Source organism: Prunus avium, chromosome 6, assembly GCF_965620075.1.
Source record: "Prunus avium chromosome 6, drPruAviu1.hap1.1, whole genome shotgun sequence".
Taxonomy (NCBI): Eukaryota; Viridiplantae; Streptophyta; class Magnoliopsida; order Rosales; family Rosaceae; genus Prunus; species Prunus avium.
Window position 1 is genome coordinate 25,660,872 of NC_142289.1, and position 12,506 is coordinate 25,673,377.

At 37.9% G+C, this 12,506-nt stretch overlaps 2 protein-coding genes across 3 annotated transcripts; both read left to right on the plus strand.

The window, feature by feature from the left end:
• Positions 1–4,048: 4,048 nt before the first annotated feature.
• Positions 4,049–6,859, plus strand: LOC110762032 (uncharacterized). Its single transcript, XM_021964623.2, has one exon. The coding sequence runs from the start codon at positions 4,061–4,063 to the stop codon at positions 6,845–6,847; it is 2,787 nt and encodes a 928-aa protein (XP_021820315.2). The 5' UTR covers positions 4,049–4,060; the 3' UTR covers positions 6,848–6,859.
• Positions 4,474–9,930, plus strand: LOC110762035 (uncharacterized). Of its 2 annotated transcripts, none has more exons than XM_021964626.2 (8): positions 4,474–4,613; positions 6,993–7,113; positions 7,415–7,536; positions 7,703–7,841; positions 7,922–7,983; positions 8,059–8,257; positions 8,890–9,002; positions 9,464–9,930. In XM_021964626.2, the coding sequence occupies exons 2-7, from the start codon at positions 7,053–7,055 to the stop codon at positions 8,991–8,993; spliced, it is 687 nt and encodes a 228-aa protein (XP_021820318.1). In that variant the 5' UTR covers positions 4,474–4,613; positions 6,993–7,052; the 3' UTR covers positions 8,994–9,002; positions 9,464–9,930. The 2 variants fall into 2 exon arrangements, with proteins under 2 accessions (XP_021820318.1, XP_088111407.1); XM_088255281.1 differs by lacking the exon at positions 9,464–9,930 and adding an exon at positions 9,316–9,457.
• Positions 9,931–12,506: the final 2,576 nt, after the last annotated feature.

The window sequence follows — 12,506 nt, forward strand, 5'->3', positions numbered from 1 at the left end:
AAGCTACAAAATTCACTTCAGCCATCCTCCACACTTCCATCATCCAGAAATCATCCTCATACATTCCCACAACCCCAAACACTCAAGCAATCAACCCAATACTCTAAACTGCCCCAAAATCACCAAAACAGCTCCAGAAAACCTCCCTTCCATTTCCCTACGAATTTCCTCTTTCTCATCCATCACCACTCACTCAAGCTCATCTCAAATCACCTCCATATCCTTCATACATCCTTCTAGACGTGGAGAAGCTCTTGGAGAAGCATTGGACACTACAAGAACTTCAGAAAAGGGTTTTTCTACTCTTATGGCATTCATTATGTTTTCCCATTTCTATTTTAGTTTCTTTTCCATTATGAGTAACTAAATCCATAACTAGGGCTTCGATGTAACCTAACATGAATATTCTGGGTTTATAAGTTTGGAGTTTCAAGTTTGATTCATGATTCATGTTCTTATTCATTATGCTTATAAGTTAACATGCTTGTTTGAATGATTGATCACCATTAGAACTTGTTTGTTAACTATCTTGGTTTGAATTAAGAGTAGACACCATGCTTTAATTCGAATTGAACTATGAATAGGAAGATTATGTATGGACATTCGACAACAGGGATTAGATACATGCTTGGTTGTTTAAATTGTTCTTCTATGCTTAATGGGTTCCTAATGCTTAATTTTAGGTTAGACAACAAATGATCAAATTAGGGAATTAGGAACACAAGGTTAGGATCAAACACCATGGCCTAATCATACTTTAGCTAGAATCAATCTTTGAATCTGAATTAGACTTGTTACTTGACTCCATATAACCCAGAATTGAATTGTTATGGTGATTCGAATGCCCTAGTCTCCAAATCTGTTTTCCAACTCTTAAAACCACTCTTTGTTACACTTGTTTATTTGCTTTCATTCGCAATTTCAGTTTGCTCACTTCCTTTCACAATCACAATCACTCTCACTTTAATTTCTGTTTTAGACTTAACTTCCTAACTTCTTGAATTCGGTAATCTACGTACATAACTAATTTGAACTTCTCAGTCTTCGTGGGTACGACCTCGTACTTGTCTTGCTATATTACTAATTGCCCCGTACAATTGCGAGTTAACATAATAATTAACAACAAATTTTGGCGCCGTTGCCGGGGACTGAACGAAAGTTCTTCCCTGGTTATGTGCCCAAGGTTACCCTATTCTTTTTAGTGTTTCTAATTAATCTAATTTTCTGTTTCAGGTAGTTTATGTCTAAAAGACCGTTCCTTGAACAAGTGAGGTCTTCGTTCCAACGCTCCAGATCTTTGAACGCAGGACCATCGTTGCAACCCAACCGGGTGATCTCTGAAGTTCATAATCGTCTAGAAAGAGAGTTGTCAACTGCAAAAGAGCAAGCTCTTGCCACATTTACAAGTATTGCTCTCCACACTGAACTTCCTGGTTCTTCACCTTCAAATTCGGAAGCAAGTTCAGACCAAGAAGAAGAAGAAGAGATGGCTGCCAATGAGTTCATGGGAGAACTTGATATCCCAACAATTCCAGCATCTCCTTCAAGCATTTTGCTGCCCACTGTAGCTCGAAATTATGAGCTTAAATCTTCTCATCTTAATATGCTGCCTTCCTTTTATGGTTTACCTAATGAAGATCCATTAACTCATATAAAGGATATTTTTAATGTTGTGAGTTCTTTTCCCTTGACAGGTGTGACAGAAGATCAACTTCGAATGAGAGTGTTTCCATACACTTTGAAGGATAAGGCGAAATATTGGTTGAATTCTTTGAAGCCTGGTTCACTCACTACATGGTTCACTCACCCAAGAGCAGCAACGAGAAGATGCTAATGCTTGGAGGGCTAACATGGCTTTAGATATGTGGTGAAATGCTATTTAGGATGACATGAAGCTACATCAAATTGCCTATTTAAAAGATTGGAAAAACTGTATTGGCATTTACTTTTCTTTATTAAAATTACCATTTCTTTGTTATCTTAAACCAATTGACTTTCGTGCATCATTGAAGTAGACTGCCATTGCTCATCATCCGACTAAGTTGGTTGGTTAGCATCATAAAAATAAAAAATCCATATGGTCCTTTCAAATCTTATAAATTCTTATGATATAAATCTTTTAAAATCTAAACGTAAAAAATCCTGATTATAAAAATCTTTTTAAAAAATCTTTTAAGTCATTACATTCTTGAATAGTCTTTTAAAATTAACTGGACTTATTTATCCATAAATAGTCTTTTAAAATCTCAATTGAATACACCCCTCTAAACCCACCGTTTCACTAAAGGAGGCTAATCACAAAACGGTGTGTTCGTTTATAAGGGCACCGAGACAAGCCAGACATCGTCTTCTTTGTCAGGCACACCGTGCCTCCTCTGCAACTCCAACTCAGAAAACTCTTCACAAGAAAGGTGCTGCTATGCCTTCTTCACTGAGGTATTTCATCGAGCAAGTGGTGGGGGTATTCTTGCCCAGCCACCAATTGGTGAGTGTAGGCCATGGCTGGTTGGGCAACTAGTTAGAGATAGAGTTCTTTTTATTATTATTTTGGCTTGGCTAACACATTTACTTATTTGTTTTTATGGAAAATTTAACCGCCCTTGCCTCCCCTATCCCTACCAAACTCTGGTGCGTTCGGTCTCTGTTTCGTGGAACAAAGCCATCACAGACTCAGAGACAAGCTGGGACTTTCATCGAGCAACTGGTCTGCACACAAGGGGTCGCTCCGCAGCTGTCCAAGGGGTCGTTACCCCTCTTGTCCCAATGTGCGTCCGCCCACCACCCAACAACTCTAACGCATCTTCCCAAGATGACACAACAATTGCGGGTCTGAAAGGCCGACGCAGCTCTGAGACAATTCAAGCGGGTCTGACCCTCCTCTACCACCGGCTTGCGCCATCGAGACTATCCAACTCCACAATACAGAGGAGTAGGACCAGCGAGTTTTCAGAGCAAGTTGAAGAACACGTGCGTGGTTTTTTTTTTTTCCTTCTTTTAACTTGTTACCCAAAACAACCGGTTCCCATTATTTTTTAAAAACATCACATGCCTGCCATGTGAGTGGTTGTATCAGTACAACCGATGCACACATAAGTTCTCCAAGATCCAAGCAGTCGTTCTGGCTCGTGAGTAGAGGTGTCAAACGGGACGGGCCGGCCCAGCACAACACGAGCCCAGCCCATTTAAATGAGGCACGGCACGGCACGAGCACGAATATTAATGGGCCGTGCTCGGCATGGTATGAAAACTTGGGCCGGGCAGGGATCAAGAAATAGGTCCAATGGATCGGGCAGGCCCATGGCCTGACATGGGCCGAGCTTGGCCCGAGCCTGCTTCAAGCACGGCACAAGCCCAAGCACGGCCCATTTAGCATTTTGTTTTCTTCTCAAAAAGTCAAAATGCAATAATTTGACATCTAATGTTATTGTTTATATGTTTAAAAAAAAAAAAATCATAAACATATATTCGATGTCTTTCATTTTAGGGAAATTACTTGGGTCCTTAGTTAATTAAACATATCAATTACAAATTAATTAAACAACATTGGACTTGATATCTAATTAATACATATGACATATACGCTTCTCCTATAATCAAAGCAAAACATTTCTTCACATATAAAATAATAATTTGTTTAAAGATGAAAAGTTCAAGTGGACTTTGTGGAGTTGAACACTTTTTGCCCTCCGCCCCTTAATATTGTTTAGATGTTTTATTGATTAATGTTTTAAAATAGTTCATAATTTCTTGCCTCTAATTATATTTTTAATGTTTATAATTTGAATTATCTAGTGGAAAAAAAAAATCAAGTGAAAAAAATTCAAATTAAATGGGTTGGTTCTTGGGCCCGAGTATGGCACAAGCACGAGCACGGGCACGGCACGAGCCCGGCCCGGCCCGTTTGAATATGGACATGGGCTTTGAGCCGGACCGGAATCAATGATTTTATTAAATGGGCTGGCACGGCACGGCTCGATAAATTAAATGGACCGGCCTGGCACGGCACGAAAATATTAAAAACACGAGTTTAATAATCCCAGAAGTAAAGCTGTTTCATTCAATGGACATGAACATAATCCCAGAAGAATGGAAATCTCTCTTCCCAATTTCCTCAGTCTTCAAGCCTCCCCTCCTCCTTTCAAACCCTTCTCTAAAACCCATCCTGGGTCCTCTGATCTTCAACCCTAAACCCAACTCCACAACCCTCCTTTTCTCTTCTTCCTCTTCTCTTCTTCCCCCTCTCCCTCCTTTACCTCATCTCTCTCTCCCTCGTTTTCTCCTCACTTCTCCCCCTGACTCTGCCCCTCTTCCCTCCTCCGTTCCCTCCGTAGCCTCCTTCTTGGGCCCCCACCACCCCAAAAGCGACGTCTCCTCGTCTCTCCTCTACAACCGTCTTGAATTCCTTCAGTGCCCGCAGATTAACACCGTCGTTGTATTCTTCCCCACCGGTGAAAACTCTGACCAAGTTGGGTTCTTGCAGTTGGTGTTAAAAGGTTCGACCTTTGATGTCAAAGTGAATGAAAACGGAGGGGTTTTCGCTTCCAGGCGGTGGTTTAGTTATCGGATTTCGAGGATTTCGGTGAACCCGATTCCTGGGTTTTCGAGTTTAAGAGGTAATGGTTCTTGTGTGACAATTGGGTATTTATTGTCTTCTACTACGTACTTTGTGCATTGGTTTATTGTAAAGGTCGGAGATTTTGGTCCAAATTCAGATAGTAGGGTTAGTTTAGTTCATTTGGGTAGTAAGATTTTCAAGACTTGCTGTGTTGTACATGCTTGTTGGAGTCCTCATTTATTGGAAGAGAGTGTGGTCTTGTTAGAGAATGGTGATTTATTCTTGTTTGATTTGGACTCTCGTCTAAAAACCCCCCACACTTTGAATGCAAATTTTAAATTTAATGGGACCAGATTGAAAGTGCCCTGGGATATTGATGATGGTTCGGGTAGTTCACGAAATTATAGGTGGTTGAGTTGTGAGTTCAGTTGGCACCCTAGAGTTTTGATAGTTGCACGTTCAGATGCAGTTTTCTTAGTTGATTTGAGGGCCCATGAGTGTAATGTTAGTTGTTTGATGAAACTTGAGATGTTGCATATGTATGCCTCCATTGAAAAGGAGCAGTTCCTTGTGCTTTCGAAGGCAGGTTCTGATGATTTTCACTTTGTTTTGGCTTCTGACACTTTGTTAGTTGTTTGTGATGTGCGCAAGCCATTGATGCCGGTGTTGCAATGGGCTCATGGCCTTGATAAACCAAGCTATGTTGATGTTTTAAGACTGTCAGAGTTGAGGTCACAGTCGAGGGATGACAAATTTAATTGGGCTTCTGACTCGGGTTTTTGCATTATAGTGGGGTCGTTTTGGAATTGTGAGTTTAATATCTTTTGCTATGGACCTTCCCTCCCAGCTCCGATAGGATCAGTAGCTTCGAAAATAGCAGAACTTCGGAAATCCTTCTATGCATGGGAGCTTCCTTCAGATCTTTTATTGTCAGGCCATGACTGCCATTGTGGAAGCTGTCTTGTAAAAGAAGAGTTTTCAAAAGACGCTCTTCCTGAATGGATTGATTGGCAGCAGAAGAAAGAAATTGTTTTGGGCTTCGGCATTGTAAACAAAGATCTGTCTGCTCTGCTTTCTGAGCCAGATGAATTTGGTGGTTTTACATTGATAAGGCTTATGTCCTCAGGGAAGCTTGAATTACAGAGATATTGTGCATCGTTTGATTCTGTAAAAAAAGTAGAAGAATCACATGGAGAACATTTGCTTTTTAAGGATTATTTGCTGTACTCCCTAGTTGATGAGGAATACAAATTTCCTAGGAGATTTAAGTACCGTAAACTTGACTACCTCTGTGGTTATCTGAATGGTAATCTTGATGAAGTCTTAGATGACAAAATAAAAATTCCCTATAATGATCAAGGGAAGGAACTTTTTAGCTCAGAGTTTCATGAAACTTTATGCAAAAAGTTACATGCTTGTGGTTTTGGTAAGTTTAGATCATCTCCTGCAGTTACAAGTGTTTTAAATGACATTAGCTTGCCCGCAAGCATACACGAGGTTGTTTTGAAGAGATTGTGGTCAGACTTGCCCATTGAGCTTCTGCAACTGGCCTTTTCTAACAACTCTGAAATCCTTGAAGTGCTTGTGGACAAAAATAGGGTGGCTTTGGAATTCTCTGTAGTACCAGACCTATCTCAGTTGCCTCCTTTCATTTTAAGGAAGTCTTCATGCCGCAGTAATAAGTGGTCACAGAAAGTGCAACCTGGTGATGCCCTTGTGGGTCCAGTTCTTCCTCTTCCTGTTTTGCTTGCACTTCATGAATATCGCAATGGATGTCCGAATTCAGATGAAAAATCAGGTAGAATTTCAGTAGAGGCAGAAATCAATCGCAGCTGTGATGAGGTCATGCAGGTCACCGGTGAACTGGCTGTTTCTATTTCTGAGGCTGAGATTGTCGATAATCCAGTGACGTCCCTTGCTAATGATGGAGACGAGACATGGAGAAGCTCTCAAAAGTCAAAACCTTTCTTTTCATATCAGCCAGTTGCGGCTAAAGGATCTCCACTGGATCATACACAGGGCAAATCTGTTTATAAGGATGACAGGTTTGACACCTTAATTTCTAAAGTGTCTGATAAGAAGCATGTATCCAACGACAATCAGGATAATGTCGGACTAGAACTATTTGATGATCTTTGCCCTGTAGAGTTGAGATTTGATGCTTGTTCCTTGAAGTTTGAACAGAAGGAATTGGAGGCGTATTGTAAATTGAAGGGGGAATTCTTAAAATGGCAAAAGAGCTTTGACTTGTATCAAGAATTCTGCTCTCGGATTGAATCAAAAAGCTCATAAATGTTTCTTTAATTCTTTTTTCCATGTTCCTGCAAATTTTTCACCACTGAGTTAAACCCCTCCCTTCTGTACTTGTTTTCCCTGTAATTAATTTTGATTTATTTAGATTATAGATTAATAGGAAAAGTTCCTGTGTATATGACAGGATCATAATGAAAACAGCCACAGCTACCCAGACAAATCGTTTTATACAGTAAGGCGCAAAATGTTTGGTATTTCGTACGGAGAACTCTTCCTCTTGATCGGAGCCACAGCTGCTCTAGTCGGTATACACCCAATCTCTCTCTCTCTCTCTCTCTCTCTCTCTCTCTCTCTCTCTCTCTCTATTTGTGTTTATCTCAAAAGAAAAATGCTCTCTCAATATTTTTCTGACTTCTGTCGCATGGGATGGAACCTAAATGTTTGGGTACCCATGTGAGAGAGTTGGGCTGTTATAGCTGTAGCATTTTCGTTGTCAGCATTGGTTCAGAATTTTTCATTGCCAAGGTCAAACATTGGGTAATTTTATTGGAAATATTGACTGAAAAAGTGAACTGTGTTTGATGTTTAATGGGTTGTAAATTGTAGGACCAAAGGATTTGCCTAGAATTGCTAGAACAGCAGGGAGGTTAGCAGGTCGGTCAATTGGGTATGTTCAGTTAGCTAGAGGCCAATTCGATAATGTTATGCAGCAGTCTCAAGCCCGCCAGGTACATTTTCTAATTACTTAATTAATGATAGTTTGATAATTATCATTCTATCATCAATTCTTTGTGAGCTAACATGCATTGTGCACAATCGGGTAATGATTAGAATTTCAATGTCCTTGAACCAAATGATTTATCTGTTCATTTATGTCCCTTGCTTGACCTTTAGGTTCATAAAGAACTTCAAGATGCATTCGCACAACTAGAGTCGATTCGTTATGAAGTCCGGAGTATATCACTTATGAATCCTGGTCCTATGGCTCGAAGGCTGATGGATAATCCTCAAGATCCGGCTTCTCTGAGTGATGGTAGTATTCTTAATAGCCATACATTGCTGGCAAGTAATGTTTTGCTTCTCTCCTAACTACCAGTTTATATGTATTCTTAGGGGCCAACAGTTCACTTGAGAAGCCTAAGGAGAAGCTGAAGTCAAGAAATACTGTGGAGAAGGTTTGAATAATACTTTTCTTCATATAAATGGCCCACGTTGCATCATCTTGAATTCCTTATACATATCTTTCACAGGATGATACTTTCAGAACCTCAGACTCACTTAATTTGCATAGTCAAGCAACTGCGTATGCAAAGTTGGCTGAATCTGATGCTGTGAAGACTGGCTCTTTGAAGAGCAGTGCAGGGCAAGAAAACCTTAAAGATGAAAGTGGTCTTTTTATTGTCCTCCCAATTTCAGCTGAAAGCACTGGGATGCTACCAAATCGCAAAGGTTATAATCTTCTGAGTTACGACAATTAATGATGTTATCATTTAGTTTACTTTGTTGTCTCAATTTGGGAACTCTGCTGGGAGCTGCCAGGAATGGACATTTCCTTTTCATTATCTTAAGGAACAACAAATATTTAAATTTTCTCTAGTACACTACTTAATTCTGTGTATTGCCCTCATTATCTTTGATTATAGAGGTCATGAATGCGTTTGCTGCACATATATTATGGTTTTCATATCAATGTTGTCTTTACTAGCCATTTTTTACATGTACCTTTGTATAATTGGTCAACAAAGGTGTCGCTCATGCTCTTAGTCTAGTTTTGTATGATTTCCCCTATATAATTGGTTTCTATTGAAGGTAACTGTATCTGGATTGTTGAGGCCTCACTTGGTGGGCTATTGGCTTAAACATGTCATAGGAATACTCTTGAAATAATGTTTGGAAATACAATCCTTGATTGCATAGGTATCAAAACTCTTCCACGTTATTAAATTATTTCTATAAACCTATGTTCATTGTTCCAATGTATAACTGAACATGCCACAACTTTTCCAGAGAATTCACAAATAGTTTTGCTTTTCATCTTAGATATATATGTCCAAATAAATAACCAGTGGTTGTGATGGCAGAGAATGTTAAGGGATCAGACATTGTGTTGGAAGCAATAGTTGAAGCAGAGGTAGCACGTAATGCCAAAGATTTCTTTTCACAGCCTGAAAATCAAATACAGTGAACTGAAAAGGTGACGATACTTTTATTTATTTATTTACAATCTTCATCACTCTGTTTATAATTGGGTATGTTTAGTGTTAAATAACAAATACATAAGTGAAGAAGGTTTATGTTAGGGGAACTTTTTGTTTTGTTGATGATAAAATCGAACAAGGTTTATGTTACTACTCGAAGATGTAAAACTACCGGAGATCCTTAAGATCTTTTTTTTTTTCTTGCATTGGGACTAATGAGAATTGTTACATAGAAAGCAGTTTATTGTGATGGACAAATTTTGTTCACATTTTTAAATGGTTGGTGTATTAATATGTGGGGATGTTTAGGGTGTAGGGTGTAAGGGCAGGAGAATATGTCTGAGCCAATTTGTTTTTGGTTATGCATATCAACACATGCTAGTTTTACAATGCTAGCTCAATTGCTGGCATTATTTGCTGGTGAAAATGCAACATGATTGGCTTCAATTGCCCTTAGGTGGTGTTTGATTCAAAGGAATTAACTGCAATGGAATGCAATCATTGCTATTGAAAGCTCCATTACAATGTTCGTTTTGGCAATATGACTCTTGAAAGCCCATTCCTATAACTGTTGGTGGACCATTTCCAAAATAAAATGGGTGGAAAGCCCGTTCGAACATGACGCCCATTGGATGCCAACACCTCAAGCTCCCTTCCATGGTTTTCACTTCTCGGTCTCTCACCTCAAGCTCAACCGGTTCACTTTCATGGGTTCCCATTTGTATTTTGAAGACCAGATCAACAGGATTCTTTCACCAACAGACTCTGAAACCAGTCTACAGAATGATATTAGTTTCTAGATTTTAGTCTATAATTCTTGTTCTGTTGCAGATAAGTCTTTGATCAAGCATATATAATATATATCATCCCTGTAAAGAACACCAATATCATATTGAGTTATTAATGCAATCTACAAATTTGCCATTCCTTTGTAGAAATAATGAAGGTATTATAAACTGTAATGTGATATGATTTGTCACATTTTATGGCTGTGATCTGTTTCTGAATGCCTTATATATTATTCCTTGGATTTTTCAGAGGTAAAAATGCCCAAGTTCATTTGCTTTTGCTGTCAAGATTTAGAGGTCAAAATGTCCACCCACGTTGTCCGTACCTCTCTAACCTCTCTCCTCCCATTTTCTTAAGTTCACATTTGCCCCTTCCAACGATAGACTTAAGACCAAAGTGACAAATCGAATGTTTGAGGATGTAAAATTTAGCTAAAATAAAGCGGGAATGCAGTAATAATTCAAAGTTCATAATTGCACTACATTTTACTCATATTTAAATAATGGTTAATTACACTTTCTACCATTCTGATTTCGATCCTTTAACAGTTTAATCCCTCATTTAAAATAAAAAATAAAAAATTGATAACGGCAAACTTAAATTTACAAATTGTAGTCAAAGTTACACATTAACTTTTCTTACATAAAAACCAAATTGACAACGGCAACCTTAACTTTTCTTCTATCTTACTATAAAGTCACACGTTATTCCAGTGAGTCCAAGTTTTTCTTACATTACATAAAAACCAAGTTAATGTCAGATGAATTAAAATATGCCATATCGACAATAAGTAAGAATACTTTTCAAAGGCCAATGGGGTATAACTCAGTTGGTTAAGCTCTTCCACTTCCACCCATGTGAGCATAGACCCCAGCATGGACGGACCTGGGAATTGAAAATAGGGTGGACTAAATTTATCTTACGTACAAACTTAGAAAACTTGACGGTACAAGTGAATTTCGTTGAAGTATGAATTTTAAGGTCAATTAGCAATTACATGATAAACTTCTCTGTGAAAGGAAAAGAATGAAAGCATTTATTATCCATTACAAAAGAAGAAGAAAAAAATTGAACCATTTTAATCCATATAAGCCAACTTGGAAAATAAAAATGAGAAAAAGTAGCCAAAATTTATAAGAAAAAAATGAATTGATGTTTTATTTTCACTAGAAAAGCTTAAGGTTTTTTTTTTTTTTTTTTTGACAAAAAAAAGTAAAGGATGTCCTCTACGAATGTGTGTTTTATGAAAAAGGGTGAGTAATAAATATTAATTAACTAAACAAAAAAAAAAAAGATTTTCTGTGGGTGGGATGGGGTGTGTGGAGGTGTGCTTTGGTGGGTTGAGTATTAATATTGAACTATAAAATATGAAGTCGCTCAGGCTATAGCCCATGTTAGCATGGACGTAGGTCCGTCCTTGGATCCCAGGCACTTAATGAATATTTGTCCAAATCCCTCTTCCTCAATGGCTTGTACTAAAAAAAAAATTCTTTTAAATAAACCATATCTTTTGTGTATATAGAGTAGGGATGGGCATTCATACCAGAAAATCGGAAAATCGAGCTGAATTGGGCTAAAAACAACTGGGTTGACCAAAAATCAAATTGAGTTGACTAAAAATGGGACCAAACCAGTTTTGTTTGGTTCCAATTCTGGTTCTTATAGTGAAAAAAAGGGGACCGGATGTGTATTTTTAATAAAATATTTAACCCTAGTACTAAATTTCTAAACCCATAACTAATCTTTCTCCAAGCCCAACACCAAATCACCTCTCTTTTCTAGGCCCAACACCTCCCTTTGTATAAAATTGGGCTATTTGGGACTTTTTTGTTAGAATCAGAACAAATGAATAGTGTTGGTTTCAATTTAGGGTGAGAACCGGAGCAAAAAATTGTTCTGCCATATGTCACTTCAGAAATAGAAGTTACGGACAGACAATGATCTCTAGTTTGTAGTTTTAAATGATTTTGTGCTTTTTTTTTGTGAGAAAATTTTGTTCAATTTTTCCAAGACAATGACATTGTTAGAGGAGAGGAGGCACTAAACTACAAGAGTGCAAAATGCCATCTAGGCTTAAAGTTAGGGCCATTCACTATTATACCCAATATAGGGACCCAAATTATAAAAAAACTCTATATGAAATGAAATTTAGAAACACACCCAAACTCCATTCACAACATAACAAAGAGGCTTTTAACTTCTTATAAATTACAAAACTGTCATTGATTTCTTAAAACAAGCCTAACCCCAAAATCTCATGAACAAAGCCCAAAACACTTAATAGGGTATCAAAGTAATTTAATAATCAAAATTAAATTTAATAGGGCCAACTGTCAATTTTGGGGTTTTTTTTTGGGTTTATTTATAGAAATTAAATGGTGTAGGATTTATCTATATCATTAGTGCTAAGAATGAGTATATAACTAAATATCTCATATTATAAACCTTCAAAGAACATATGCAAAAAAAGCTTCCTACATTGCTCACAAAAAGGATTCCATTTTCTGCACATATACATAATAAAGTGTAAAAACCAAACATGGTAAAGGAGCCAATAAGGTGCCTTGCTTGAGTTGTGATTTATAATTCAAAATTTTCAGTCACATCATTCAAAGAACAAATGCAAACGCATCCCAATTTGCAAAGGGAACTTAACTGTCATCGAAGTTTATATACGTGATTAACAAATCAATCCAATAGGGTTGATAACC